General features: G+C 42.5%; 1 protein-coding gene across 1 annotated transcript in view; it reads left to right on the forward strand.

Moving 5' to 3' along the window:
• The first annotated feature begins 484 nt into the window (after window positions 1–484).
• Window positions 485–27324, forward strand: part of LOC144684956 (ARL14 effector protein-like) — a 70808-nt gene continuing 43968 nt past the window's right edge. The window contains exons 1-3 of the mRNA XM_078549413.1: window positions 485–723; window positions 6270–6406; window positions 11132–11333. Of these exons, the coding sequence (XP_078405539.1) occupies window positions 613–723; window positions 6270–6406; window positions 11132–11333 (450 nt within the window). The 5' untranslated portion in view covers window positions 485–612. The remainder of the gene's footprint in view (window positions 724–6269; window positions 6407–11131; window positions 11334–27324) is intronic.

Consider the following 27324-nt stretch of genomic DNA (forward strand, 5'->3'; position numbering starts at 1 on the left):
CAATATTGCCCTTTCGCCTCTCTTTCCTTACCCAATACCCATGGCTACCCATGGACCAGCCTCCTCCGGCTAAACCCCGCCCACCAACTCACCAATTGGATGAGGCGAAGCCCGATTACCCATCAATCCGAAGCACTATTGGTCCCTTTTACGGTTAATTATTCATTAATAGCGCGCCCGCCCACTTTTACGTCATTTTCACGCGAGCTTCAGTTTTATTGGTTGATCTCACTGTCAATCCATCACGCCCTTTACAACTATTGGTTTTCCCACCTGTCAGTCATTAGTTAATGACACCGCCCTACGAGCTGCGTGCGTGGCGTCTGGGAGTCATCCGCCCACCAGCCCGAAATAATGATTGACAGATAGATTTACCAATCACCGTTTAAGGAGCCCAGCCTTATTGGAAAACTTCTAGTCCTTTGCGCTGTCAATCATGAGATTACGTTCCCACCCACCCCCAGAGGGCAGGGGTTGACCGGTTTTGGTGGGGCCAGTGCGCAGGCGCTGCGGCGCGTGTGTGGCCCAACGGTCGCCGGGTCTGTGGAAAATGCGGAAGCTGAAGGGGGAGATACGGCCGCCGAAGCAGGTGAGCGGGGCGGAGCGGGACTGATGGAGAGCCAGAGGCCGCAATTGGCCGACAATAGCGCCAAGAAACCGGGCGGGGACGCTCACAATAGCGGAAAACAGGGCCGGAGAGCTCCGAAATCGGCAGGCAGAAAGGTGAAGTTTGTTCCGTTCCCACAGGACCCCCATGAAAGCGGGACGGGAGAAGAGGAAAACGCGGGGCCGGTGAGATCGGAATGACCGCAAGGGCTCAGGCCGCTATCAGCAGCGGAAACCAGGAGCACCTCCCGGGGCCAGTCTGACAGCCTCCGCACTGGAGCCAGTCTGACAGCCTCCGCACCGGGGCCAATATGACAGCTCCGCACGGGGGCCACTGTGGACAGCTCCGCACCGGGGCCACTGTGGACAGCTCCGCACGGGGGCCACTGTGGACAGCTCCGCACCGGGGCCACTGTGGACAGCTCCGCACGGGGGCCACTGTGGACAGCTCCACACCGGGGCCACTGTGGACAGCTCCGCACCGGGGCCACTGTGGACAGCTCCGCACGGGGGCCACTGTGGACAGCTCCGCACGGGGGCCACTGTGGACAGCTCCGCACCGGGGCCACTGTGGACAGCTCCGCACCGGGGCCACTGTGGACAGCTCCGCACGGGGGCCACTGTGGACAGCTCCGCACGGGGGCCACTGTGGACAGCTCCGCACGGGGGCCACTGTGGACAGCTCCGCACCGGGGCCACTGTGGACAGCTCCGCACGGGGGCCACTGTGGACAGCTCCGCACCGGGGCCACTGTGGACAGCCTCCCCGCCCGGGACCGCCTCGGCCAGCCCCGGGACCGCCCCGGCCAGCCCCAGGACCGTCCCGGCCAGCCCCGGCACCTGCATCTGCCCCGGCGCCCGGGACCGCCCCAGCCAGCCCACTAACTGTGCCTCCCTCCCTGCCTGCTCCCTCAATGGCACAGTTGGTTTTTAAGAGGTTATTTTTACTCAGTGTTTTTCATTTCCTGTTTTAATGCGCAGTGGTGAACTGCAATGTTATTTGCTACTAGTCCAATTTCCACATTTAATCTTAAAATTGATTATTTTACTGCACTGTAATTACCACTCCTTCCTTGTTGCGATGGTTCAATCACAATGTAACAAGTTGACATGAGAAGTTTCCAGTTTCTGAATTGTAAAACAAACTGATGATTGGCAGTGTCACTTTTCTCATTGCTGTTATCCCGGTAACTATTGACACAGCACTGGACTCCTGCATCACTCTATTCACAGCAAGGACAAGTTGTATTTATATAGCACCTTCAATGTAATAGAACATCCAAAGACACTTCACTGGCACCAGGCCAAAGTAGGGCAGGTAACTAAAAGCTTGGTCAAAGAGGTAGGTCTTCAGATGTGTGCTTAAGAAGAAGAGTGAGCTCGCAGGGAGCTCGTAGGGACGGAATGCCAGAGCTTGGGGCCTTGGTGGCTGAAGGCATATCCTCTAATAGTGGAGTGAAGGAAATGGAAAAGAGGCCAGTTTTGGAGGACAGCAAAATTCTTGGAGCATTGTAGGGCTGAAAAAGGTTACAGAGATGAAGAGGGCTTGGTCATGGAGGTTTTTTTAACACTAGAATGAGAATTCTGAAATCAGTGTTCGTAGACCTTGGGTTGGTCAGTGATGACAAAGCATACGCGTGACCAGGATTATATAAGCTGGGATATTCGGGGATAGATCGTGGGGAAGTGGGGGAACTCCAGAGACAACTCGGGGTTAGAAGAGAAGCCATTATAGGAGAATCTCTGACTATGACTGGATAGGCAAAAGTGGAACCAGGCAAGGCTAATCCCACTCAGCTAGACAACAAGCAGACATTGTTGGAGGCTGGTGTGTTTTGTCAGAGAGGCTGAGAAGGATGAGGAGTGATGGTGTGCCACAGTTAGAGGATGATATTTATTACTTCAATTATGGCCATGTTAGTGCAGTTCTGGGATGGAAACCTAATCAGAGAGGTTCAGATGGGTTGCTGTGGATAAGATGGGCATGAATTTGGGTGGTGCCAGCATATTCAAGGATTTTGGAGAGAAAAAGGTTGTGGAATAGGTTGACAGGAAGTTTGCACAGATGTAAGGATTTTTTCACATGCTCCTACATTTATTTAGGCTTTTAATAAAGTTTTTAAGCCATGCATATCCCTGGTGATGAATGAATCATAAGAACTTTTCTGAATGACTAGGAGGGAAAAAGAAAATGCATTCTTACTGAAGTGAAAGCATGAATGTAAAGAAATAATACATTTTTAATAAAAGCAAAATGCTGCAAATGCTGGAGATCTGAAATAAAAACAAGATGTTGCCAGACCTGCTGAGTTTTTCCAGCACCTCTTTTTATATATTTGTTTTCATTTGACTGCATACTCTAAATGATATGGAAAAATGTTTAGAGTAGTGTTGGTGGACGTTTTAGTGTTGATTACAAAGTTGCACTGACTGTCCCTGTTCTTGGCTGTTTTTAAAAGTTTATGGGAAAATTGAAGCACTGTCCCTGTTTAAATTTCTAAAATTATTTTAACCGGATTTGTCTTAAAACGCTTTTTCTTAACTATTTAAATTATTGCAGTAATCCATTTACTGGTGGCATCGCTTCTAAATCAACCCAAGTATTCAGGAATTGCTGGTAAGTTGAATTTGAAATTGACCTGAAAATTGACAAATGTGACAAGAACTGGGAATAGCATGCTGCATCTTTTTGTGGGTTAACACCCAATCCAACCAAATATTTTGTGCTACCTTTTGGCTATGAAGAATAGCATAACTGAGAATAGAGGCAGTAATTTTGAAGTTCAGGTACTTTCTGGCAATTCACTGTAGCCTTTTGATAGCATTCTGTTTTACGGTCAGTGTTTCTGGAGGCAAGGTCTATGTTTGATCTGTCAGTGTTGTGGCTTTATTAGTCATTAGTTGACGTGTGGTATATTTTTAGGATAGTGGATATCAAAGCCATGGAAAGGGCATGAAAGAGTGAGAAGTTACACAAACTGAGGCCCTAAAATGGGTTAAGAGATGGTCTAATAGTGATCTTCAAAATGATACAAAGTGTCAGACTATCAAAACAACTCTTATCAAAGTCACAGATGACGTCCTGTGTGACTGTGACAAAGGTAAACTTTCCCTCCTCGTCCTTCTCGACCTGTATGCAGCCTTTGACACGTTTAACCAGACCATTCTCCTCCAACACTTCCACTGCCATTCAGCTGGGTGGGACTGCTCTCACCTGATTCCATTACTGTCCATCCAATCGTATCCAGAGAATCACTTGCAATGGCTTCTCTTCCTGGTCCCACACAGTTATGTCTGATATCCTACAAGGATCTATCCTTGGCCCCCGCCTATTTCTTACCTACATACGGGCGGGCCCTCAGCAACATCTTCCGAAAACACAGTGTTAGTTTTCACATGTACACTGACAATACTCAGCTCCACCTCACCACCATCCCTCTCAAACTTTTCCATTGCTAAATTATCAGACTGCTTATCTGACATTGAGTATTGGATAAACAGAAATTTCCTCCGATGAAACAGCAGAAAGACTGAAGCCATTGTTTTGGTTCCTGCTGTAGACTCTGTTCCCTAGCTACCGACACCATCCCTCTCCCTGGTAACAGTCTGCCATTAAACCAGTCTGTTTGCAACCATGGTATCACACTTGACCCTGACCTCTTCACCAACTTCATCCCAATCTCAGCTCATCTGTTGCTGAAACCCTCGCCCATTTCTGGTAAGTTGACCTTGAATTTGAAACTGAGCTGAAAATTGACAAATGTGACAAGAATTGAGAATAGCATGCTGCATCTTTTTGTGGATTAACATACGATCCAACCAAGTGTTATCTCCAGACTTGACTATTCCAACCCACTTCTGCCTGGCATCCTACATTCTACCCTCCATAAACTTGAGGTCATCCAAACTCTGCGGCTCGTGTCTTAACTTGCACCAAGTCCCATTCCCCTTTCACCTCTGTGCTCGCTGACCTACTTTGTCTCCCAGTCAAGCAATGTCTTGATTTTAAAATTCTCATCCTTGTTTTAAAATCCCTCCTATCCCACAGCCCTCCAAGAATCTACACTCCTCTAATTCTGGCCTCTTATGCATTCCCAGTTATATTTGCTCCACTGTTGGTGGCCATAACTTCAGATGACAAGGTCCCAAACTCTAGAATTCCCCCCTACATCTCCCAGTCTCTCTACCTCACTTTCCTCCTTTAAGATGCTTCATAAAACCTACCTCTTTGACCAAGCTTTTGATGATCTGATATATCACCTCCTTAAGCAGCTTGTTTCATTCTCTGTTTTAAAATGCTTATGTGAAGCACCTTGGGATGTTTTATTATGTTAAAGGTGCTGTATAAAAATAAGTTTGCTGTTGTTATGGGATCTGATTAAGTTATTGGGGAGAAACTTTTTGCTGACTAGAGTTGGTAACTAGAGGCCATAAGTTTAAGATTGGCACCAACACAATGAAGGGAAAGTTTAGAAGTGGAGAACAGTTCCGTGCAGAGGGTAGCTAGGAGAGGGAATGCCCTACTAGAAACAGTGGTGGAAGCAGAATCTATAATAGCGTTCAAAAGGGAAGTAAATAAATATTTGAAAGGTAGTAATGCTAATGAGTATGCATGAAGGGCTGGAGAATGGCACTAAGTGGATAATTCTTTGACTGTGAGCTGAATAGTCTCCTTCTGTGCTGCAGAAATCTTTGTGATTATGAGGAAGACACCAGTTGAGGGGTTCGGATATCTTTAAAAGCAAGGCTAGAGCATTCACATCCTAGCAACCCCTGAGATTAGATTCAAACTTTTGTACCTACCATGTGCTGCAATACTGGGAGAGTACAACCACTATGTAGATTTGAGAATTTTTTCTGATTCTAAAATTTTTCGAAAGGAGAAAACTGATGTAATAAAATCCCACATTGTCTGGCCAATGAAATAACCACTTGTCCAATTTAAGATGAAGAATTACCCATGGAAGAGCAGGAGAGCGTGAACTTAAATTTTTAATGCATGTTCTCACTTTGGAGTTAGTTTTGCCTCATGACCTATACTGACATTCAATAATTGATTTTTGTCAATTGTATTTCAAACTGGTGGAGTCAAAGTTACAGCATATGGAATGTGCAAACTTAAGGAAGAAACTAGGATGATGTCAGAGTTTAAGAATATGAATTATGCAAAGAACACCTTTTTCTCAAGCCAGCCTATATATTAAATTTGGGCCCTTTGTACTGGGATAGTGATGAGAACCTGGTTAGCGCTTAATTTCCCAAACTGCTATATACTCCTGATACCAATTATACTGCCTTAACAAAAATAGAGACCAGGCAAATTAAAAAGGCTTGCAAGTTACTGCTAACTGATATCAGGCAACTTTTCAAAGTTGGTTGGCAGAAGTGTAGAAAAGGAGCAGTTATCAGCGCTTAGCTAGGGGAAGTGATGTGTTACAGGCTAGCTGAGATTAGTGAAAGATGAAGAAATAGCTTGACTGGGATCAACCAAAAAGACTGTAGAGAGCTGCTGGATCTTGTGCAAATCGATGGGGTCAGCCAACTCGTTCATTCTGGAACACATTCTGGTTATTTACCATGTCTCAACTCTAGAAAACAAGTACAGATACAAATTGTCATTGTGCAGATAACCTATACCTGTTGGCTTTTTTGAAATTTCCATAGGCACGGACCACAAAAACACTCAGATCCCTACAGTTTGCTAATCCAGGTCGTCAGATAACAGAGTTCACACCAGAAACCAGTCGCAGAGAGAAACGGAAACTACAGACGAAGCCACCAAGTCAATCTAATGCAGACAGGTAACATATTTGTGATTTTTTTTTCACATTGAGAAACAAAGTTGAATGGTTAAGATCACATTGGGTTTGATCTGGACTCAGCGCCTCTTAGCCATTGAGATGGGAATTGATTTTGAAACGTCACTCAGGGAGGTTGATAAATGGTGGGGAATGTAGTGTTTTTAAACCTTCCTTGTAAGAGGTGGGGGAGGGTCTGCAAGCATTGGTACACAGCTCTGAGCCAAAATTCTGAAAGAAAGCATCAACTCCCGATAGGAAAGCTGTACCAGTGGAGGAGAATATGTTACACAGCAACAAGAATTTTAAAAAAGATTGTAAAGACAGCATGTACAGAAGAATACAAGAAATTGAATGTCCTTGGGATCCCCTTCTCAGATTTCTAAGGTCTTGGACTAGAATTTGAAAACCTCAGCATGTCTGCCTGAGTATCCCTGATGCTCAGATCACATCAACTGCACCTCCTTTAAAAAGTATCCTTGGAGCTAACAGCACTGACATTTAAGCACATATCAACTAATTTGGCCACAGTCCTGTAATTTGCTTGCGCCTTCAGTGCATTTTGACTCATTGAATGCAGACCTATTTGGATTATCAGAAAAACAAGCCCGCTAGAGTTCCCTGTTTTGTGCTCTTTATGTAGTTGCAGCAAATTGCAATACTTAAGATAAATAACAAACTGCACTTCATAACTTCCACACTCTGGTTAGTGAATTACCTGGCTAGTTTACTGGTTATGTACCTTTTTTGTTGCACTATTTTTTTTTCTGATGAATCATTCAGATGAGGCGCACAAAATAATAAACTGGGGCTATTTCATGATTATTGAGATCCCAATCAAAGGAGCCGGTTTCTGTATCTGGTTATTCCTGACCCACAATCTCTCCGTTAAGTTATTGTGTACAGCCAAATAAACTGAAAGCCTTATTAGCTACATTGACAAGAAAACCCTTTGGTTTCTCCAAAGCTTATGGCTTCCATATATTAATACTACATATTTAACTGGTTTTCTGATCCTGTTCAACTAATGTCTTCTTTTAATTGCTTTCTTCCTGAACCTGTTTGTCTCCAGACAATTATATATCTGATACGTAGAGGATAAGTTTATTGATCTTTTAATTGCAGCAGCATGTAAGGATTTCCTTACATACCTTTATCTGCTTCAACCCACACTCAAATTCACTTTTGAGATGGAGCAGTCTAACCCTTGCCCTGACGTATTATTTCAGAAATCCAATGGTTTATGGCTATAAGATTGGCCTTACCAACAATCTTTTAAATAGCGCCTTAGCCATTTCCTCACTTAGCAAGCTCGACGCAGAAATAGAGCGTATCAAAGCTACTCTGCGGGACAATGGCTCTCCTGATCACATCATTATTCTCTGTGTATCATTGCAAACTCACAAATGGCGAAAAGTCCCCACTTTCGAACCTGAAAAGTGCCTGGTCTACCTCAAATCTACCCTGAAAAGGCAAAGTATGTCAAAAATTGGAACAACACGTTAAGCAAGTTGTTTCATGATGCTACAATGCAGTGGCGACACAAATGGTATTTTCACTTAACAGGATGTGCAGTCAGTCCAAAAATACCTTCTGGCTACCACAAAATTGAGCAACATTGTGTATGAATTTGAGTGCCGGTGTGATGTCAGGTCCATCCTGACAATTAGCTGATCGAATCAAACATCATGTTCCTCCAGCTGTTCGTAACTGGCAGAGTACAGACTGTACTCAACCAGCCTGCATATGCAAAACCAAAAACAAAACATCTATGAGATGCGATTCCACGATTGGGCAGCACTTGCTGAACAAACTCATGTGCCGATAGCTACACTAACAATCAAGATAAGATAACCAGTCCAGCTCATAACATGGCTCGTTTAATCATTCGCTGCATGCAACTGTTCACTGCAAATAAAAAGGAATATGTCCAATGCCTTGTGCCTTTTTTGAATTACTGGGGAACTCGGGGAGGCTACGGTTCGCCATTGCTTTCTCCACAGCAATGCCTCGGCCAATCAGAGTTGACTTGCCAACCAATCAGCACCCATTACTCCTGTGGCATAAATTGTTGTGAGCATTTTAAATTTGGCATTCTTGCCTTTGACCTGATGAGTGCAAGATGAAAAGCTTTGGCAACATGTCTCTCTTTTCAGCTATATACAATTAGAAATGTCCCACACCTTGTCCTAGCTGGGGGAAGGGAGCAGGGAAGAACTAGAACCAACCTGCTGTAAATATCTAAAAACTGATTTTTTTTCTCTCTCAAACAACACAAGGCTGAGACTTCCCTTCCTTTTCTGTTATTGGATTTTGTTCTCACACTAAAACTGGCTTAATGATAATTAATGGAGGGGTGAAATCCAGGCATGAGATTCAAACTTCACATGTTGCAGGGGGTGGTTAGAAACTGAATTGTTAGTGTCTCACATTAGGAATTGGAAGCTAATTCCATGGAGAGGAAAGATCATTTCTTATTACCCCAAAATATTAAAGTTGGAATAAATAGTTTCAAAAATTAAATATGTCCCCAAAGAGAGAAGAGAAAGTAGCTTGAGAAGAATGAGAGTTGATCTCATTGAAATATATAAACTTCTTACAGGGCTTGACAGGGTAGATGCTGTTTCCCCTTGCTGAAGAGTCTCAAACTAGTGGGTCATAGTCTCAGGATAAGAGGTTGGCCATTTAGGATTGAGATAAGGAGAAACATTTTCACTCAGAGGGTTGTGAGTATTTGAAGTTCTCTACACTAGAGGGCTATGGATATAGACAGTGATAGATTTTTGAACTTTTTAGTGAATCAAGGGTGAGTGTGACGAAGTCATGTAGAAGATCAGTCATGATCATATTGAATGGCAAAGTGGACTCCAGCTTTATGAGCTACTCCTGCTTCAATTCCTTGTGTTTAATAAAATGGCAACAAATATTTTAATAATTAATCTCATTCATGTGACTAAATGGAATATTAACAACTGCATTGTGTAACCAACAATGAGACGTGATCAATAACTTGAAAATTAATTTTATGCAACTCCACAACTGCCATTTGACATGGTAGATGTAGTAGAAGTGGTGTCACAGTTTGAGTATCATGAAGTACAGTCAAGATATGATGAAGACTTGATACAAAAGGATGAAGTGTAATTAAAAAAGTGTCTTATGTCACGGTCTGTTGTTGTACAGAACGATGGAAGCAATATCTGTCAAACAGATCTGCCATGTTTGATTATCTTTTAATGTCTGCTAAATACTGTCCTTTGCAAATAAATCCCCCCTTGTAACAGAATCAGTGTCCTGTGCTTCTCAATTCAACTCCTTTCCGTGCAAAGTCACTGTTATCTGTAATTTCTCGGGAAGCAACTCCTAAATCCACAACCACCTCCACCTAGAAGACTAAAATCAACAAATGGGAACACCACCACTTCCAGATTCCACCGCACACCTTCCCCCACCCCAAGTCTCACACCATTCTGACTAGGACAGGGATCACTGGGTTAAAATCATGGAATTCCCCACCTAGCAGCATTGTGGAAACACCTTCTCTACACAGACTGCAGTGGTTCAAGAAGGTGGCACACCACCCCACTTCAGTGTTGTGGTTGGGCCATAAATTCCATTTTGCCAGTGATGCCCATGTACCAAGAATTTACATCAAAATTAGGAAAACTGCAATTGTTTGCATTACCAAAGTTTTGTACAAAAAAATAATCTGAGAACAAACTAATGAAATTAAAGTGTCATTCAGTAATTCAATTTGAACAACTGGGGAATTTCTGGAGGCTATAGTTCACCATTGCTTTCTCTTTGGCAATGCCTCGGCCAATCAGAGTCGACTTGCCAACCAATCAACACCCTTTACTCCTATGGTATAAATTGTTGTGAGCATTTGAAATTTGGCATTCTTGCGTTTGTCCTCATGAGTGTAAGATGAAAAGCTTCGGCAACATGTCTCTCTTTTCAGCAATATACAATTATAAATATGCCTTTTCTAAAAGTCAGAGGTGGTAAACTGTCACTCACATTGTACACTTTTATTAAAATTGTATCTGTACTTAATTAGAATTATTTTTCATTGATCTGTCATGTTCTGGCCAAACTGCACCTTGAGTATTGTGTACAATTTTATCTCCAAGATATGAAGGAATATTAAAGCACTGTATGTGGCGAGCTGCACAAGATTGGCCTCTGTGAGGATTGAGTCATTGAGGGAAGCCTGATCTCTCTGGGGCTGTTTAGCCTTGGATGCAGAGTGCAGACTTGTTATGGAAGTAAATGTGCTGAGCACTCATAAACAGTGATGGTTGAATGGAGTATTGGTCCACACTGGCTACAGGCTAATCTTGCACCGATGTGCGGCAGAGTTTCTTTGCAGACTTGGAATAGGTTTTTGTGTAAGTTAGTGGTGTTAAAATTCCTGGCCATTCAGGTACTGGTCGAATGCTGTGATGGTGAGGGAAGTTAGCTCTTTCTATATCAGGAGCTTAGATGAACAGAATAGCGTTCTGTGCCTATATTTCTGAGAAATGTTGTGTGTGTCTGTTTTACATTTTTTGATAACTCAGGCTGGAATTTAGCATGTCCCAGATGGAAATTAGAGGGTGGGGTGTATTCGGGACTTTGTTTTCATGTTAATGATCAGGACAAGATGACTTTTGTTTATGTATTGAAGTTACTTTCCATTACAGTGTTGTGAACCTAAATGCTTGGATTCGCTATTTGTTCTTGCAGGCAAACGATGCCCATAAAAAGCAAAGTTTACGACAGTCAAGGTCTCCTCATCTATAGCAGACTGGATCGGTGTGACTGTTTGGATGAGGATTGTTTGGGGTGCTTCTACCCCTGCCCTAGCTGTGGCTCCCAAAAATGTGGAGTAGAATGTCGCTGTGACCGCAAGTGGTTGTACGAGCAAATTGAAATTGAAGGTGGTGAGGTAATTCGCAATAAAAACGTGAACTAGGTTTTCGAAGATTTTTGAAAACTATTTCTATTTATAACTTTAAACTAGAATGTGCCATTTCCCTCTGTGATTAATTGGAAATGTAGTCTTGTCAAAGTATTGGCTTGAGGAACCAAGGTGCATTCCAGAGAGGAGAAACCTATTGCAAATCTTAAAAGATATACTTTACATATTTAATGGTTTTTAATGTTAGAACATTTTAAATGATTATATGATCAACAGTGTTAAATGTTTCATGTATGCTGCAAGTGCTAATATTGGCTGGATAGGTGTATATTAACTACTCTGAATTATCAAATTCAATTTTTTAAGCAATAAATCCTACCTTTGTTAGTTACTTTGTTTACTTTGAATTACTGGATAATTCAGAAAAAATCAGTGCAAGATTGAATTGTCAGGGCTAAGCTGTACCCATGTATTAACTGTAAATAAAGTTTAATTCTTTGTCATAGCATTCTGCTTCTTAATTAATTAAGAGATCACAGGTATGGTGCTTGAAGCTATTTGCTTGTCTGTCTTTTGAAAAGCAATGATTACTCATTCGTGAATTAGTTTATACTATCAGACCTGCAAACTATTAGCAATGAAATTAGTATCTTTATTGCAACATTATTTCCTTAAATCCTCATCTTATCTCAGAATCCTTACAGTGCAGAAGGAGGCCATTTGGCCCATCAAATCTGCACTGGCTCTCTGAAACAGCATTCCACCTTTTCCCATTCATCTGCCTCATCCCTGTAACCTTGCACATTATTTCTTTTTAGGTAGCAATCCAATTCCCTTTTGAATACCTCGATTGAACCTGCCTCCACCACAGGTGGGACAGGTGACCAGAAGCTTGGTGAAAGAAGTTAGTTTTAAGGAGCATCTTAAAGAAGAGAGAGAGAGAGACACAGAGGTTTAGGGAGAGAATTCCAAAGCTTAGAGCCCAGGCAGCTGAAAGGATGACAACCAATGGTGGAGCAATGGAAAGTGTGGCTTTGCAAGATGCCAGAATTGAAGGTGTGCAGTGATCTCACAGAGTTGCAGGTCTGGAGGAAGTTTCAGAGATAGGAAGAGGTGAGGCCATGGAGAAATTTAGAAACGGGGATGAACATTTTAAAATTGAGGTCATTGCCGAACTGGGAGCCAATGTAGGTCAAAGAGCGCAAGGGTTTGATGCAATTTATGATGCGGGCAGCAGAGCTTTGGATGAGGTCAAGTTTATGTTGGTTGGAAGACCAGATTGCTTAAAAAAAATTCATTAGAATGTAATTGAACTCTTTTTCAAAGCTTGAATGTGTTTCACTACTACGTGCTTGACAGCATAGCGACTGTTGTTCTTTGGGACAATAAATTGCGGAGGAGCAAGAACTTTCTCCAACCTAATGTTGGTAAGGCCAAATGAATTCTGTTCAGATCCTGACAAAGATTAATTGTTGTAGCGCTTATTGTCTTCCCCAATAAATCCAATTTTAATAATAAATCCAATAAGAAATTAAGTGTTCAGAGCATAGAACTTACTACCACGTAGGGTATTTGAGGCAAATAGCATAGATGAATTCAAGAGAAAAATAGATAAGTATATGAGGAAGAAAGGAATAGTAGGATATGTTGAGCGGGTTAGCCAAAGTAGGGTGGGAAGAAATTCATGTGGAGCATGAACACCAGTATAGACAAGTTGGGCCTAATAGCCTGTTTCTGTGCTGTAAATCCTATGGCCAGAATCTTCTGCTTGGTGTGTGGGGGTGGACCCCACAAGCCAACGCGTAAAATGACACGCAGTGACGTCGGGTACACGCCCCGACATCACCGTGCGTCATTCCGATCTTCGGTTGGCGGGTGTGCACTGGAGTTGGCTACGCGCCTGCCAAACTGTCAAAGGCCTGTTAAGGCCATTAATGAACTAATTGAAGTAATTGTCAGGGTTGCCTGTCCAACCTTAAGTTTGGCGGGCAGGCGAAGAGAGCAGGCGGCTTTCGCATTTTTCATGAAACCTCATCCACTGGCAGGATGAGGTTTCATGAAGGATTTATCATGAAAATGCATAAAAATGTCCCAGCTCATGGGACATGTCTGAATAATTTTTAAAAAACTTTTCAATTTTTCATAATGAAATTAATCTCCCCGAGGTAGCTCCGTACCTCGGAGATTTCTGTGCTCATGCGCGCGAAAGAGCACAGACCTCGACTTTCCCTCCTCCTCCCGCCCGCACAGGCAGCGCTGAGCTCTTCCGGGTGCGTGTCACGCTGGGCAGGCCTTAATTGGTCCATCTACGTAAAATGGCGGCACCCAGCCGATTGCTGCCCGCGATCGGCTCTGTACCCGGCCCACCTGACGGAGAAAATTCTCCCCTATATAATTGTGATTCCGTTTCAAACCTACCAATTTTCTGACTTGCCCTTTTCCCTGGGTTTCTGAAATCATTGTTCACTCCAGGATATCCTCTCTGACCTTCCCAGATCCAATGCTATACTTAACCGCTTCAAAATTCCACCATCTGTGCCCTGCCTCACTCCTCAGTTACCATTGCCCATTTCAACCTTCATTAGCTCCCCTTTTCCAATGCATCTGATTCAAAATCCTTTCCTTCACCTCTTGCTCTCTGCACAGCATGTGTCCTCCAGCCTTATATGCCAATGTACGACCTTCACCCTCCTGACTCTGGCCTGCTTTTCCTCCTGTCCTCTCACTTTTCAACTGTTCCGGCCCCATAATGTGTGACACTCCTTAAATCATTTGCCTTGTTGCATCCTTCTTCAAAAAGCCTCCTCAAAATCTGCCTCACTGCTCAGGACTTTCACTTACTCTTCTTGTCACCGCTCAGTGTCTGGTTTCACCTGTCGAAAGAGTTTGTGGATATTTTGTGCTCAAGGTGCTATGTGAATGCATGGTGTCTTTATGCAGTTAAAATTATTGTCTTGACCTGAGGAAAATAGCATACTTGTAATGTTAAATTTCATGCAAAAGGTCCAATAATGGGAGCCCACTGTAAATAGGTTCGGCACCTTGGTGATAAGTTTTAATTGCTGCAATAGGGCATTGTCAGGTCACTTGAAGTGATTAATGGTTAACCTATTGTGCCAATATGAGTGCAGGGAACTGCCTGGGAAATGATTAAGTATTTTCCCTGTTGAATGAAAGGGTTACAAATGAGCTCCAGGTACCCTCAAAACACTTCTTAGCTTCCAGCAGATACAGAAAGCCACCTTAGAAGCAAGATAAATGCCACTGAGCCAGGGGCTGCAATAACATGGACAGGAGAAGAGCAATGGAAAGGGGGAGAAAATGAGAATTGGAGGTCAGCAAAAAGGAGAAAGAGTAATTGTGATGTCTGCCAGTTCAAGAACACATCAGCTGTAAGTCTAGTAAATGGGAATTTGGATCCAATGCACACCATCTTATTAAATTAAATATCACTCCAAATTTTAAGAGGGGGACATTGTTTTCTCTACTTGAAATGCAAGGTGAATCTCAAGTGGGGCAAAAGTGAATGGCCAGGCGATTTGCAACATCTTTAAGTAGAAAAGTTGACATGTTGTTCCTGCTTCTGGTACGGACAATAATATCCTCAGGTGCGCTATTTTCCAGACTTAAAACTTTGCACCCAGAGCCTATAGGCCCAACCATCAAGTCGTCCAACGCAGAAGGAGGCCATTGTGCCTGTGTCAGCTCTCTGAAGGAGCTACCCAATTAGTCGAAGTCCCTGCCCTTTCCACAAAGCTCTGCAAATTATCCATTTTCAACTATATATCCTGTTCCATTTTGAAAGCTATGACTGAATCTGCATCCTCCACTCTTTCAGGCAGTGCCTTCCAGATCATAACTCGCTACAAGAAAAAACAAGTATCCACAGCCCGGCCTCTGGTTCTTGTATTGCCAATTTTTTTAGATATTAAATTGAAGAAACTAAGGAATATTCCAAACAATGTTAACAAGGAAATGACTGTCCACCTCAAAGTCACACAGGAGATGCAGCTGGAAATCAACAACATTTTTTTATATTCGTTCATGGGATGTGGGCGTCATTGGCTAGGCCAGCATTTATTGCCCATCCCTAATTGCCCTTGAGAAAGTGGTGGTGAGCTGCCTTCTTGAACTGCTGCAGTCCATGTTGTGTAGGTACACCCACAGTGCCATTAGGAAGGGATGGTTTAAGATTCTGTAAGTAAGGCACTTCATCTATGTAATGACTGACCCCTGCTCAAGAGGCCATGAAATAATGGCTCACTTGTCAAAGTGCTCTTCAGATCAAGTCCCTGTCCAAAGGTGACCACATAGTATAGGCTTTCCTCCCAGTGCAGTAGTGAGGGAGTGCTGCATTGTCGGAGGAGCTGGCTTTTGGATGAGACGTTAAAATGAAGTCCTGTGTTCCCTCCCAGGTGGGTGTAAAACATCTCTCAGCATTATTCAAGTAAAATCATGAATGCAAATGTGTAGCAAACTTGACTCCCAACAATTAGGAACTTGGAGTATAGGATAGCTCGGGGAATGTGCCTGCTCACTAAATCTTTAAATTTAGGTAAAAGTTGTTTTAAGAGCAGTCCAGGAGATCTAATGGATTATCTGAGCACCTTTGTGGTGTCCACCCCATGCGGTGTCGGTATCAGCTGAAATCATGTGAGATTACTGCCTTAATGGGCTCAGTCTTCACTGTGGAAACAGGTTCCACATCGACTCTATTGCATTTACAATGCAAATTAGGATCAAAAATTCCCACCAGCATTGAACTTCTACCCCAAATTGTTTTAGTGCTAGGCCCCACAGCACTGATTTCTGGAGTAGCTGATCAATTTAGTAAAAATGTCTTACAACCACTTTTATGACTAATGTCAACAACGGCTTCCAACTATATGACGTCTGTAATGTAGGAGAAAAAACCCAGGTGGATGCGAATTTTAAAATAGAGATGTTGGTGGTCTGAGAGTCAATGTAGATCAATGAGCGCATGGACAATGAGTGGAGGGGACTTCGTGCATGTTAGAATATGGAGAATCAACTTTTGGATGAGCCCAAGATTATGTAGGGTAGAAGACGGGAGGCCAACCAAGGAGAGCATTAGAATAGTCGAGTTTGGACAAAAGCATGGATGAGGGATTTAGCAACCCGTGTCGAGGCAGGGGCAGAGGCAGGCAATGTTATAGAGGTGAAAATAGATGATGTTTGTGGTGGAGGTGTTTTGGGATCATAAATTCAGCTTGCTCAAATAGGACAGCAAAGTTATGAAAAGTCTGGTTCAGCCTGAGGCAATGGCCAGGAATGGGAATGAAATCAGTGGGGATGGAACAACATTTGTGGTGGGTTCTGAAGACAATGCATTTAGTCGTCTTAAAGTTTAATTAGAGGAAATTCTGGCTCATCCAGAACTGGATGTCAGACAAGTAGTCTTGCTCACAGACAGTGAAGGGGTCAAGAGAGGTGGTGGTGAGGTATACCTAGGTTTCATGTATTTCAAGGATGTCACCGAAGGGCAGTATGTAAATGAGAAATGTGAAGGGCCAAGGTAGCTCCTGGGGAGGACTCCAGTGGTCAGGAGACTTCTTTGGAACGCTCTTCCCCAGAGAATGAAGGTAGGGTAATTGAATATTTTTAAGGCAAAGATAGATAGATTCTAGACAAACAAGATAGTCAAAGCTCATCGGGGGCAAATGGAAAAATGAGTTGAAGCCACAATCAGATCAGCCATGATCTTATTGAATGGTGGAGCAGGCTCGAGGATCCGAATGGTCTACTCCTGCTCCTAATTCGTATGTTCGTATAGTCACGGTGTGTGGACAAGGGGAGAAGCCATTACTTTTCATTGTAAAAATCTCTTTAATGTGTAAACCTCTTACAGTATTGTGGTTACATTATTGCTCACTAGGTGTCAGCAAAAGATTTAATTTAAGCAGGCGCACATACTTAATACCATGGGTTTTTTAATGTCTGATTCTGTAGTTTAAATATTCCATTTTTGTACATTAAAAATTATTTAGAATATTATTTGCCCTGCCAGTGTATTAACCTTCAGAAGCAGGCAAACTAAGAACAGCTGAACAACCTAGATAGATCTATTGTTTGTGGGCTGCATTTGCACAAATTAGCATAATATGGATAATATTTATCCATTTGTCTGACATATATTGTGCCAAAAGTTATGCTTCATATGACTGATATACAACTAACATAAGGCCATTTATTTTTGAGCGTGAGAAAAAATACTAGGATGTGCACTGCCACCCCCACCACCCCGACCCCAACCCACCCTAAACCGGACTGAAAATTGCACTGTAAAATTGTGGGAAGGAGTTCCCCACTCATACCAGCCTTTGTCTGAAGAAGTGTTTCCTAACTTCTCACCTCAATGGACTGGCTCTGATTTTAAGGTTATGTCCACAATGCACATGGTACATTTTCCAGCAAGATGTCAGTGGTCAATGGCCAGGAGCCTAAACTCTGGCTGATTGCTTCCCCTCTCTTGTCCAGTGGGCACTGTGGCCAATTGTCAATCATTCCTGTAGCACAGCCACATTCAAGAGGGAAAATATCAGCTTCAATTACAAGCAGCAGATCCCTTTTAGAATTTAGGAAGAAATATGTACAAAAATATATAGATCCCAAAAAGCTAACTCATTATGTGACAAATTATTCGATCATAATCGCACTGCTGTTTGAGGGTAGAGCTAGAGGAATTGCAGTAGATGGTGCGGCAATTGCAACATTCCACTGTAGTTATTGGTTCCACCTTCAATTTGCTGTGTGCAAATTGGCTACCCTGTTTTCCTACATTTCAACAATGGTTGCACTTCAAAGATATATCATTGGCTGTAAAGCAGTTTGGGATGTCTTGAGGTTGTGAAAGGTGCCATATAATTCATAGTCTTCCTTAGTAGTCTTCAGTGGATTGACATTCCAGTACAGTACTGAGGGAGTGCTACACTGTCAGAGGTGCCAGCTGTTGTGTGAGCTGTTAAGTTGAGCCCCTGTTTGTTCTCTGTAAAAGATCCCATAACACTATTTTGAAGAAGAGCTGGGGAGTTATTCCCAGTGTCCTGACCAATTTTTATCCCTCAAGCAACATCACTGACAAAAAACACATTATCTGATCGTTTTCACATTCCTGTTTGTGGGAGCTTGCTGTTCGAAATTTAGCTGCTGCACTTCTCTACGTTGTAACAGTGACCACCCTTCAAAAGATATTTCATTGGCTGTAAAGTGCTTCAGAACATCCTGAGGTTGTGAAAGGTGCTATAGAAATACAAGCCTTTCTTTCTTGTACAGTAATAACAAACAACTGGCAGAGCCAGGGAAATTCCAGTAGAGGGTGCTGCAATTGCAATATTCCACTGCAGTTAACGGTTTCACCTTGAATTGCCATTAATGCATCTTCTTATATTTTATAAATCAAATCATCTTGATAACTATGGGATCTATATAATTACCAATCACATGCAACCTGCAGAAATAATTGAGTGTATATAGCTTCCAAATAATTGTTGAGGGTATTAACGGGCAAAACTGCTAACATCATTCCTGTGATTCACACCCTGGGTGACGTTAACCCATTACAACATTAACCAACATTACAACAGTGATTACATTTCAAAAGCATTTTGTTGTCTGTAAAGCACTTTGGGACATCCTGAAGTTGTGAAAGATGCTATATAGAAGTGCAAGTCCTTTCTTTACTATTAAAGTATCAGACGGAGGAATATCACAAAGACGTGTTATGACCGTGTCCTTGGACTGGTATTTTGCGTGAGGAAACAAAGAATTGAAAAAGATATTTCGGACTTACTTTACACAGGACATTAAGATCAAGCTTCAGTCCTGCTGATTGTTCTTGCATGAATCCTCCTCCCACCACAAAGAAGGGTGTGAGTTATCAGGAGCTGCAGTTGAACTTGAAAACTTGGGTAATAGGAGCAGTAGATTATTATCTGGTCTCTTGAGCCTGCTCTGCCATTCAATAAGATCATGGCTTCCCTTGCTTCCCTTAGTATCCAAAAAACTATTGATCTTAGCATTGAAAATACTCAACATCTGAGCATCCACAACTCTCTGGGTAGAGAATTCCAAAGATTACCAATCCTCTATGTGAAGAAATTTTTCCACATCTCAGCCCGAAATGGCTGACCCCATATTCTGACCCTTAGTTCTAGATTCCCTAGCCATGGGAAACATCCTCCCAGCACCTATCCTGTCAAGTCCCTTAAGAATTTTACCTGCTTCAATGAGATTACCTCTTATTTTTCAAAACGCTAGGGAATGTATTCAACTCAATCGCTCCTCAGAAGGTAATCCCCTCGACTCAGGAATCAATCTACTTAACTTTTATTGCGCTCCTTCCCAACAAGTATGTCCTTCCTTAGTGGGGTTCAAAATTCATATGAATGGTGGGTGAATTTGCCTTCGAAAGCCTCCAAAAAGCCCACAAAAAAACAATGTACATGGGAGAGCTAGAACAAGGACAGTGCAGGTGTGAAACCCAACTCCCAGTGCATGCAGTGATGTCACGGCGCTGGTGGCCGCCACAAGCCCAAGCCTGAGTTCGAGCCACTGCCGTTCAGTCCTCGAAGAGACATGGTCAGGAAGACCAAGAGCATATGTGAGCAAAACACCCACATCACAGTCCCTGTCAGGGAAGTGTCTCAAAGCTGTCAGCCGCGTCACTTCCAAACTGTTACTCTGGGGCACTCGCAGTTCACATTCTTTAAACCATTTACCTCATTTATCCATTTACTTATACCTCTGTTGTTATTAAGTGTTTTGCCCCGAAATTTATCGCTGGCCTTAGTTGCTGCTAAGAGTGTTTTTGCATTTACATGTGTAATATAGCTGTAACACAGTTTCCAGTTTTCAATGGACTTAAACCTGTGCAGTCCACATTGCCTCCGAAGTGAATTGGGAGCAAGACTCCCTCCTGCAGAATACCTTGTCACACTTTGCTCCGTTTTCAGCTCAGCTTTGAGCTACACCTTGCAGGATAGAATTGCATCATGCTGACTCTAGTCTGCAGTGTGAATGCAGCCTATCTTTGGGGAGAGCACTGAAGAGCAAATGGCTCCCGGGTCCTGATGTGGTAAGGCATTGAAATTAGTGGAAATCAGGACATATGACTTACAGCGATGAAGACAGAAGTGTGCTAAGATGGTTTTACATTTGACACTAGTTTAGTTCACGACGGCGAGCAGTAGCAAAGTGGTCATCTTACTCAGCTAGTAATCCAGAGACCTGAATTAATGATCAGAAGACAGGAATTCTCTATCAGAAGGGAACTTAAACTCAGTTAATTAAATAAACTGGACAGTTGTAAAAGAATAGCATCTGATGCACTAATGTCCTTTGGGGAAATAAATTATCCTTACCTGGTCTGGCCTATATGTGATTCCAAACCCAAATTAACTGCCCTCTGAAGTTGTATTCAAGAAGATGGCTCACCACCAGCTTCTCAAGGGTGTTTTAGGATGGACAATAGAACATGACATTATAGCATTGACATGTGGGCCCAGATTTTTTCCACAACAGTAAGCCTCTCCGTCATGGCAAAAATTGTGGAAGTTGCCAAAAATCATTAGTCTTACCCCCAAACGTGGCATTTAATTTTCGTGGGAGCAGGAATGGGGGTGGGGTGCATTTTGCACAAGTGCAATTTACGGAGGCTGTTGGCCATTTAAAATATCAGCTGTCTCCACTGAAGTGGGATTTTGGTAGGCCAAGAGTGTAAAACCTGAAGTGTGCAGATTAGACCTGGTAAGAGAATGCCTGAACTTTGTAGATTTGTTCGGGTAGCCAGGATACCCCTTTGGAAAGTTAAAGTACCCCTTTGGACCTGGTCCCGGGACACCTTTGTGGGAGGTCAGGTGCCCTTTGGGGTAGGTCAATTGATCTTTGAAATTGTTAAAAATAGGCATAAATGTGAGTTAAAAAGTGCATCAACTCATGACTGTCAAGCTCACTGGAACTGTCAACAGGCCTATCAAAGAGACCTGTCAAAAGGAGCTGTCAACCTGTCAAAGAATTTAAAAGTCCTGCCCTTTAAATAAGACCATAAGACATAGGAGCAGAAGTAGGCCATTTGGCCCATCGAACCTACTCCGCCATTCAATGAGATCATGGCTGATCTGATAATCCTCAACTCCAATTTCCTGCCTTTTCCCCATAACCCTTGATTCCCTTGCTGATTAAAAACCTGTCTATCTCAGCCTTGAATATACTTAACGACCCAGCCTCCACAGCCCTCTGCTGTAAAGAATTCCACAGATTGGATACTCTCTGAGAGAAGAAATTCCTCCTCATCTCTGTTTTAAATGGGTGCCCCCTTACTCTGAGATCATGCCCTCTGGTCCTAGCCTTTCCCACAAGGGGAAACAACCTCTCAGCATCTACCCTGTCAAGCCCCCGAAGAACCTTATTTGTTTCAATAAGGTCGCCTCTCATTCTTCTAAACTTAATTGAGTACAGGCCCAACCAACTCAAATCTTTGCAACAAAATGTCTAGAGTGTTAAAAAAAATGATTGCTTGCTATATCACTCTGTGTGTTTATATAAGCCTGAGGGGTTTCCATTGCATGACTGATTTCACAGCATCCATTATCACAGCAGGGTGCCTGCCTGTTCACGATTTGATTGTTAGCTACAAGTAGTTATAGACTCTTTCATGTGGGACTATGAATTCCAATACTACTTGGCATAAGGGATTGTGCACTTGAATGAAATGTTTGTTGTTATAAGGCTTCATGTAGTTGAAGAAATGTAAATATAATAAATGGGTTTTTATGAAGGAGTGTTTGTTTCAAGATAGTGAAGTCTGCAATAGACACTTAGAACTTTATTTTATCTCCTTTCTGCATGGGTCATGAAGTCTGCCCATGCTAGATATTGGATTAGTTATCATGGTAGGTGTAGTGGGAAATGATTATGGGTAGGGGCCCTAAATTGGCATAGGGCTGTAATGGGCCATGGGAGCTGGGTGGAGGGACATAGATTGACGTAGGGACGACAAAGGACCATTTGGGTCGTGGAGGAGCAAAGTTTGGCATGGAGGGTATGCGGGGTCATGGGGGTGGGTGGGGGGCATGAGGTGGCAAGGATGGGGCATAGGGATTGTGTGGGGTGGGGTGATGGGGGTGAGGGCTGGAGGGATGTTTCATGTTTTAATCTTTATTTTTAAACTTTGTACACAGTACCAGAATCCAGAGATAGGCCTTCTGCCCAGTATACCTCTGCACCGGGCATCCTCCTCAGTTCTTCAGGGGTCGCCAACTTCTAATCCAGCCTGCACCCCCCACCCCCCCCCCACCCCCTCAACCAACTCACTGAAAATCCGATGTCTGGGCAGCCATTTTTAAAGGTGGAGCTCGCAGAACCAGGAATTCGCTGCATACCAAACCCAAGAGAATAAACCTGGGCCATGGTTAGCATTCTATTTTGATCTGATTAATCCTTGGCTTGAGCTGCTATACATTATAGAGTCTTTATGTTTAGTATTCGTGCTCTCTTGTCCGACTATAGATGGAAACCCTGAAAAAAAGTTCAACACAAATAAAGAAAGTAGTTACCATGTGACTGCATCACCTAAGAATGGAGCTCATGAGAATGAAAAAAAGGAGCCCTTGAAAATCAAAAGTAGCCCTTGAGAAAATTTCAAAAACAGCCCTTGAAAAAACTTTGACCCCTGATCCTTAGGTGAGGTGATCAAACCTGTAGACAGTACTCTCATTGCCAAGTATTCAGACCTGTTGTATATAAAAAAGTAAAACCAATTGTATTTTTAAAAAAAAATAAACCAACGTAATAAAACAAAATACTGCAGATGCTGGAAATCTGAAATAAAAATAATAAACCAGTGTTTTGGGTGCTGGATCAGTGCAGCTAGTTTTGGCTCCCACCCCAGTTGCTTTCAGAGAATAAAGCTGCCTAAACAAATTGTTAGATCACAAGAAATCAGATGCACAGTTTCATGTTGAAGAATGGAATAGCATGATTCAATGCATTTCAGAAGAAAATGGTTAATAAACAATGGTGCAAACCTCTTTCTGGTGATTCAGTTCAAAGAATTGGTAATTGGCTTTAAAAACATTCTTCACCCTTTATTTTTAATGTTTACTCTGTCCCTCCCTCTTTTAAGCCCAAGCCGGTTCATAAAAGGCAGTGGGAGAGGGCAGGTGACCTGCTTTTAAGCCTTTGCCAATTGTGTGGTGCAGCCAGCTGCTGAAAGATAGACAAATGTGATCCCACAGTTTTCCCACCCTTCCCTGTGGGAAAATTGCCTTGCATCCTATCAACAACAAGGCTGTGCAGTTTGATTGCAGTGAGATTTGCGACCAAATAGATCAAGAGCGATGGCAAACTCCTTTAAACCCCCTTCTTCTTTAATATGGTAATAGCAAAAATACAAATCAAATATCAAAACCTAGGTCAGATATCCAAGTGCAAGCTTCCAGTGTAACAGTGTAGACATCTTGTAACCTGCCTGTGTATTTCCTCTAAGGGCAAGGTAAACCCATGAAGGCAAAACCTTTAAAGCTGTAGGGGTAAATTGGCTAATTGTAGGACCAATGCTTAAAGAGGCTATGGTCTTTGACACAATTTTGATGCACATAGGTTACATATTACAATCAAAATGGAATAAATAATAGAAGCAGAGGAAGAAACTGAGCCATAGGGAGAGTTCTATTTAGTCTTGGATTGTTCTAGCAAAGAGCAAGCTCAAGTAGGATGATCTGAGTGACCTCCTCCTGTGCCGTGAACTTCTATGGTTTGGCAGGGGAGACTCATAGGAACATGAAATATGGACCAAGAACAGGCCATTCAACCCATCAGGCCCACTGCACCCATTTCTAACACATTTACATTCTTTCTGAGGAATGGTGACCAAAACTGCTCTTCATACTATTCTCACCGTTGATCCATACAACATCAGTGTCGATCTTCTCATTTCAGTCCAATGCCCTTCAAACATGGCTGACCTAACTCATTAAAATTGCATTCCTATAGCACTTTTCACAACCTCAGGATGTCTCAAAAGCAGTTTACAGCTAATGAAGAGCTTTTTAAGTGAAAAGTTACTGTTGTATTGTAGAATACATGGCAGCCAATTTGCACACAACAAGCTCCCACCAGATAATCTGTTTTTAGTGATATTGGGTAAGGGTTAAATATTGACCAGGGCATGGAGAAAATGCCCCTGCTCTTCTTTGAAATAGTTCAATGGGATCTTTTATGTCCAACCGAGAAGACAGATGGGGCCAATTGGCTTAACACCTCAAATAAAAGTTTGCAGGTCTTACAGTGTGGTATTCCTTCAGTGCTGCATTGGGGTGTCAGCCTTGATTATGTGATTAAGCCTCTGAAGTGGGACTTAAACACACAATCTTCTGGCTCCTGAGGCAAGAGAATAGATACTAAAGAGCCAATCAACACAGAAACTCTTTTGAGTTATCAACAGTCACAGATTGCAACTCTTTCAAGTACAATCACAGTTCTTGGTTTTCCTGGGAGTGGGACATGAACCCACAACCCTCTGATTCAAAGGCGAGGGTGCTATGAACTGAGCCACAGCTGACACCTCCATACAACGCAGAAACTCTTTCGAGTTATCAACAGTCACAGATTGCAACTCTTTTGAGTACAATCACAGTTCTTGGTTTCCGGGAGTGGGACATGAACCCACAACCCTCTGGTTCAAAGGCGAGGGTGCTATGAACTGAACCACAGCTGACACCTCCATACAACACAGAAGGAGGCCATACGGCCCAATGTTAATAATCACTTCCAGCTAAACTGATGCTCTCACAGTATAATCAGTGTTAACCCACAAGTTCTTGTTGGTCTATAATCGCAAAGTATGACCCTTCTAGGTTAATGCAACTCAGGAGTGTGCCTGAATTATGCAGTGGGTGTGTAGAACATTGTAGACTTCACTCATGAATAATGAACTGGTGCTCTGAAACGCTTGCTTACAAGTATTGTGTAAAAATTTATATAATGACAAGACCAACTAGTTGATGTTCCATTGACTATTTCCAGTGATTGGATTTCCTTGGATTAGAGGCACCCACTGAAGCCTTGAAATGACTGTTGATTCTTTCAGTGGTCAACCATTCTCATGTAACATTGCTCAATGCACAATTTTAACACAGCCATTTATTTTAAGTGGGTAAACATCTCTGCTAAGATGGCAGAATGAAGAATCCACACCTAGACACTAATCAATCATCTACCATTTTCCAGGCTCCAGTTGGCCAGAGAATATATTTACTTGCTTAGAATTTTTTTAAACAGCACAAAAACATTTTAGTAATAATTTGCAAATATTTTCAGTGAGAATGTCATTTAGTACCTGTAATGTAATCTTACTACCTTGTACTTTGGTGATTAGATAGGAACACCATGTGGTTAATATACAGAGGCTGTGTCAAGCAATTTGAGTAATTGTTTTACAACAAGGCCTCTGCAGCACTAACTTGCTTTTAATTAAGGACTTTCAGTGGGACATGGGCTGGTTGTAACTTAAACTGCAGGCATTTCAAACTTTAAATTACTTTTACTGTGGACGGAAACAAACCAAACTACAAAGGGAGATTTAATAGAGATTGTTCAAACCTATGAAGAGGGTTTTGATAGAATAAATAAGGAGAAACCATTTCCATTGGCTGAAGGGTTAGTAACCAGATGACACAGATTTATGGTAATTGGCACAAGAACCAGAGGGGAAATGAGGAAAAATCTTGTGACACAATAAGTTATAATGTGAGATGTGCTGCCTGAAAGGGTGGTGGGAGCAGAATTCAACAGTAAAAAGAAGTTGATTATTGACCTGAAGTCAAAAATTTTGAAGGGCTATGGAGAAAGAGAAGGAGGGAAACTCTTTCAAGTTACCAACAGTCACAGACTGCAACTTGTTCAAGTACAATCACAGTTCTTGGTTTCCAGGAGTGGGATATGAACCCACAACCCTCTGATTCAAAGGCAAGGGTGCTATGAACTGAGCCACAGCTGACACCTCAAAAATTCTTTCGAGTTATCAACAGTCACAGATTGTAACTCTTTTGGGTACAATCACAGTTCTTGGTTTCCGGGAGTGGGACTAATTGGAAAACTCTTTCAAAGAGCTGGTGCTGGCACAGGTACACTCCTCCACAGAGAGCACTGGAGGCTGGGTCATTGAATGTATTCAAGGCTGAGTTACTTGGAGTTTTGATGAGCAAGAGAGTTTTGGGTTATGTGGGACAGGCTGGAAAGTGGAGCTAAGGCCGCCATCAGATCAGTCATGACCTTACTGAATGGCAGAGAGGGCTCGAGGGGCTGAATGGCCTACTCCTCCTATTTATTATGTCCTTATAAGCTTAGGCATGATGGCCTGTATGATTGTGGAAGTGGTTACATGTGCTGATAACAAATGCAATCTGGTTCTAAAATTCAGCAATATTTGGTCTTCCTAAGGTATCTATTTTTTGTCAAATTTTGCTTCAATATTTTATCCTCCTAGCTTGAGCTAATTCAGGGAGGGAGCAGGGGAGTGCACTTCTCTTGTTAAATCTACTGCAGTTTTATTTATATGACGTTATTTGAATAGATTTTCTTCATGGCAGACTCAGCAATCCAAGGGAGCTTAATGACCCAATCTTTTTTTGACACTGAGAGAAACAAGGGATACGGGGACAGGTCAGGAAAGTGGAGTTGAGGTAGAAGATGAGCCATGATTATATTGAATGGCGGAACAGACTTGAGGGGCCAATTGGCCTACCCCTGCTCCTATTTCTTATGTTTTTGTTCTTCCAGGAAGTGGTCTCTGTGGGTTACTTGGTTTGTCTCCTCAGTCTGAGTATCTTTGGTCTCTTGAAGGCAGGTGCCATCTGATTATCTTCAGTTTATTATTACAAACCTCTGACTACTCTGCCTGTGTATCCAGCGAGTTGACATTCACGCATTCAAGTACAGGCCATATATTCAGCCTTTGGGCTCACTAAATAACACATGTTGCAAAGAAGGACAAATTCAA

Source organism: Cetorhinus maximus, chromosome 9 (genome assembly GCF_964194155.1).
Source record: "Cetorhinus maximus chromosome 9, sCetMax3.hap1.1, whole genome shotgun sequence".
Taxonomy (NCBI): domain Eukaryota; kingdom Metazoa; phylum Chordata; class Chondrichthyes; order Lamniformes; family Cetorhinidae; genus Cetorhinus; species Cetorhinus maximus.